The 3,836-nt window shown below is 38.9% G+C and overlaps 1 protein-coding gene across 1 annotated transcript; it reads right to left on the bottom strand.

Annotated features, from left to right (window-relative positions):
- Window positions 1-2,682: 2,682 nt before the first annotated feature.
- On the bottom strand, window positions 2,683-3,216 carry LOC129036904 (peptidyl-prolyl cis-trans isomerase A-like 4C). The gene has a single exon (XM_054488598.1). The coding sequence runs from the start codon at window positions 3,175-3,177 to the stop codon at window positions 2,683-2,685; it is 495 nt and encodes a 164-aa protein (XP_054344573.1). The 5' UTR covers window positions 3,178-3,216.
- Window positions 3,217-3,836: the final 620 nt, after the last annotated feature.

Below are 3,836 nucleotides of genomic sequence, written 5' to 3'. Positions count from 1 at the left end.
CTTTGCAGTGGAATATCATTTCAGAAATTTGTGCCAAACATAAAATTAGTTTTCTAGTAGTAAAAAGTAATTAAACTCTGTAAATTATTATTACCCCTAGTATACTGGGGAATGGGCGTGTGTTCCAAATGAAAAAACTTGGGATGTCTAATGAGAGGCTGTTTTCTGTAGCAGAAAATCTATGTAAAATGTTTTTTCTCACGTGTACACTGTTGATATTTGAGACAGCACGTGTTAACACTTCAAGAAGTAAAATAAATGTGTTGATTATATCCACAGTTTTCATATTTATCAACTATATATTTCATTTTTAATGTAATGCCTATTGAAAAACCTGTAAATAGTTGTTTCTTAAAATTGAAAAATACTGCCTAAGATTTTTCTATATATTTTCATATTTCACTTTTCCTGTGAGGTTAGAATGAACACTTTTAGCTAAGACATTTGGGCCTCCAAATCCTAAACCTTTTAGAATGTTAGTTTATTATTTGGTTTTTACCTAAATTATTTTCTGCTTATTCAAGAACCTGAGGTCTATCCAGTTACATTTTTATTTTTTTATTTGTATTTTTTTATTTTGAAACAAATTCTCCCTCTGTTGCCAAGGCTGGAGTGCATTGGCATGATCTCGGCTCACTGCAACATCTGCCTCCCAGGTTCAAGTGATTCTCCTGCCTCAGCCTCCCGAGTAGCTGGGATTACAGGGGCATACCACCACGCCCAGCTAATTTTTGTATTTTTAGTAGAGATGGGGTTTCACCATGCTGGCCAGGCTGGTCTCAAACTCCTGACTTAGGTGATCTGCCCCCCTCAGGATCCCAAAGTGCTGGGATTATAGGCGTGAACCACCATGCCTGGCTGTATCCAGTTACATTTTTAAGACTAGCCAGGCTTAATATATCTTTGGTCTTTAGCTCAATTCAACTTGTTGAATTTTGTCCATTGTACTTCATGTGACACAGAATATATCTTAATTTAAAAAGACATATGTTTGTTGAGCTATCTGTTACATTTGTATATCTTGGAATTTTAAAAAATATAAATTATGCTGATTTATGCCAATTATGGCTGACATTAACAATAAATAGGTTTATCACAAAAATAGTGGGGAACTTGTAGAACTGTTGAGAGGGCTAGAAAGCCAGATCAAAGCTAGGCAGCCAGGAAATGTACCCCAAACCATGCTGTAGAACTCATCCAGGGAGGAAACCACTGTCACCACCAGTAAGAAGTAATGCTGAAGCTGCAGAGAGCAACAATTGCAGCAATTGCTCAATCCTAGGCTAACTGCAAAGCCACCAGCACCACTCCCACTTGTTCGCTATGCAACAGATATTCTAGCAGCTGCTACATGGCCTCCACCAGAAACAAGAGAAAGCATAACTGAATCTGCTTCTTTTTTTATTAATTCCAAAGCCGAAATTCAGTACTGGCAAACAGATTGGCAAAACCGAAATCATATGCTTGTACCCTAGCTGCAAAGGAGGCTGAGAAAGCAAGCATTTGGCATTTTAGCTTCTAAAGCAGGAGGTGGTTTCTTGTTTTCGTCGAAACTGATAGGCTGAGGAATTCCTCAAACACAGAAACAAACATCATATAATAAATATTCATGCTTTAACTTGCTCAATATCAATATAAACTTTCCCTTTTGAAAGTAAACACAAAAGATCCAAGCTTCCTTGTAACAGAGTGCAACTATTTCTCTAATAATTGAACATGTACCTACAATCTCTTGAACAATGAAACAATAAAAAATTCTCAATCATAGCATGTACTCTGAGTCTAAGAATTCTGGGTTATGTCCATTCCTCCATGAAGTTCTCCACTATACTCTCTTGACATTCTGCCATATATCATTTAAAAATTAAGTTAATCATCCTCAATAAGCCCTGTTTTAAAAAGAGGGATAAATGGAGAGGAAAGAAGGAAATTTGTTAAGATACATAAGTATGCACAAGACAATACAAGAGAAACAATGTGTTTGGATGTCAAGGCTCTCCTTTCTGCAAGTGGCCACAAGGTCACTGTTGGCATCGATGGCCATGTGCCCTCAGCTAACACCTCTGCTAGTCAGGGTTTTACCTTGTGAGATGACCCAATATTCATTCCTGACAGAGAAATGTCCTCGATCATCTATTTGTGTGAGCGTGCTATGGTCATTGTTAATTTCTTTCATTTTTAAAAAAATAGACTTTATTTTTTTGAGCAATTTTAGCTTTATGGAAAGATCGAGCAGAAAGTACAGAGTTCTCACATACTCTCACCTTTATCCCACCCCCAGTTTACATTAGGGTTCACTCTTTGTGTGGTACAGGTCTATGAGTTTTGCAAAACGCATAATGTCATGTACCCATCATTACATTATTACCAAAGTATTTTCAGTCCCCTAAAAATCGCCTGTTTCAGAACTATTTATCTCCCTACCCAACCCCAAACCCCTGGCAACCACTGATCTTTTTTTGTTGTTGCTGTTAGTTAGTTTTTATTTCATAATCATAAACTTAACTCAACTCTGCAATCCAGCTAGCATGGAAGGGAACAAGGAAAACATGGAACTCAAAGGAAACTGCAGCAAGACCACAAAGATTCTAGGATATTGCAAGCAAATGTGGTGGAGGGGTGCTATCCTGAGCTACAGAAGGAATGGGTCTGGTGGTTAAAATAAAATGCAAGTCAAACTCATTAGAATTGTCCACAGTCAGCAATGGTGATCTTCTTGCTGGTCTTGCCACTCCTGTACCCAAAGTGCTCCATGGCTTCCACAATATTCATGTGTTCTTTCACCTTGCCAAAGGCCACATGCTTGCCATCCAACCACTCAGTCTTGGCAGTGCAGATGAAAAACTGGGAACAATTTGCATTGGGTCCAGCATTTGCCATGGACAAGATGCCAGAACCTGTGTGCTTTAGGATGAGGTTCTCATCATGAAATTTCTCCCCATAGATGGACTTGCCACCAGTGCCATTATGGCGTGTGAAGTCACCACCCTGAAACATAAACCCTGGAATAATTCTGTGAAAACAGGAACCCTTATAACAAAATCCTTTCTCTCCAGTGCTCAGAGCACGAAACTTTTCTGCTGTCTTTGGAATCTTGTCTGCAAACGGTTCGATGGAGATGCGGCCCGAGGGCTTGCCGTCGACGGTGATATCAAAAAACACGATGGGTTTGACCATGGCTGATAGTACAGGGCTCCCAGCGACAGCGGCGTCTGCAAAGATAACCACTGATCTTTTTACTGTCTTTATAGTTTGGCCTTTTCCAGAATGTCGTATAGTTGAAATCACAGTATGTACCCTTTTCAGACTGGCTTCTTTCACTTAGCAAAATGTATTTGTTTTTTCTGTATCTTTTTGTGGCTTGATAGTTTTTTCCTTTTAGCACTGAATAATATTCCACTGTATGAATACACCACAGTTTGCTTATGTAGTCACCTATTAAAGGACATCTTGGTTGCTTCCAAGTTTTGGCAATTAATCTTCGTTAATTTCTTTGTTTCTTTTTTTTTGAGACAGAGTCTTGCTCTGTCACCCAGGCTGGAGTGAAGTGGCACGATCTCAGCTCACTGCAAACTCCGCCTCCCGGGTTCAAGTTATTCTCTTCCTCAGCCTCTGGAGTAGCTGGGATTACAGGTGTGCACCACCACGCCTGGCTAGTCTTCATGAATATTTATAGGACTGTATAGAATTAGGAGCCATCAAAGGGGATCCCTGAATTCTTTCTGTTTTTCTTACAAATACCAGTTTTAAGGTCAAGATTTACTACCCCATGCAACAGTGTAGCCACATTTTAAATTTTAAATTTTAAATTTTTGACTATTTGTCTAAAGGTCTCA

This window comes from Pongo pygmaeus, chromosome 4, assembly GCF_028885625.2.
Source record: "Pongo pygmaeus isolate AG05252 chromosome 4, NHGRI_mPonPyg2-v2.0_pri, whole genome shotgun sequence".
Classification (NCBI taxonomy): domain Eukaryota; kingdom Metazoa; phylum Chordata; class Mammalia; order Primates; family Hominidae; genus Pongo; species Pongo pygmaeus.
The sequence above is the reverse complement of the archived record's forward strand: the minus strand, read 5'-3'. Positions and strand labels throughout refer to the sequence as shown.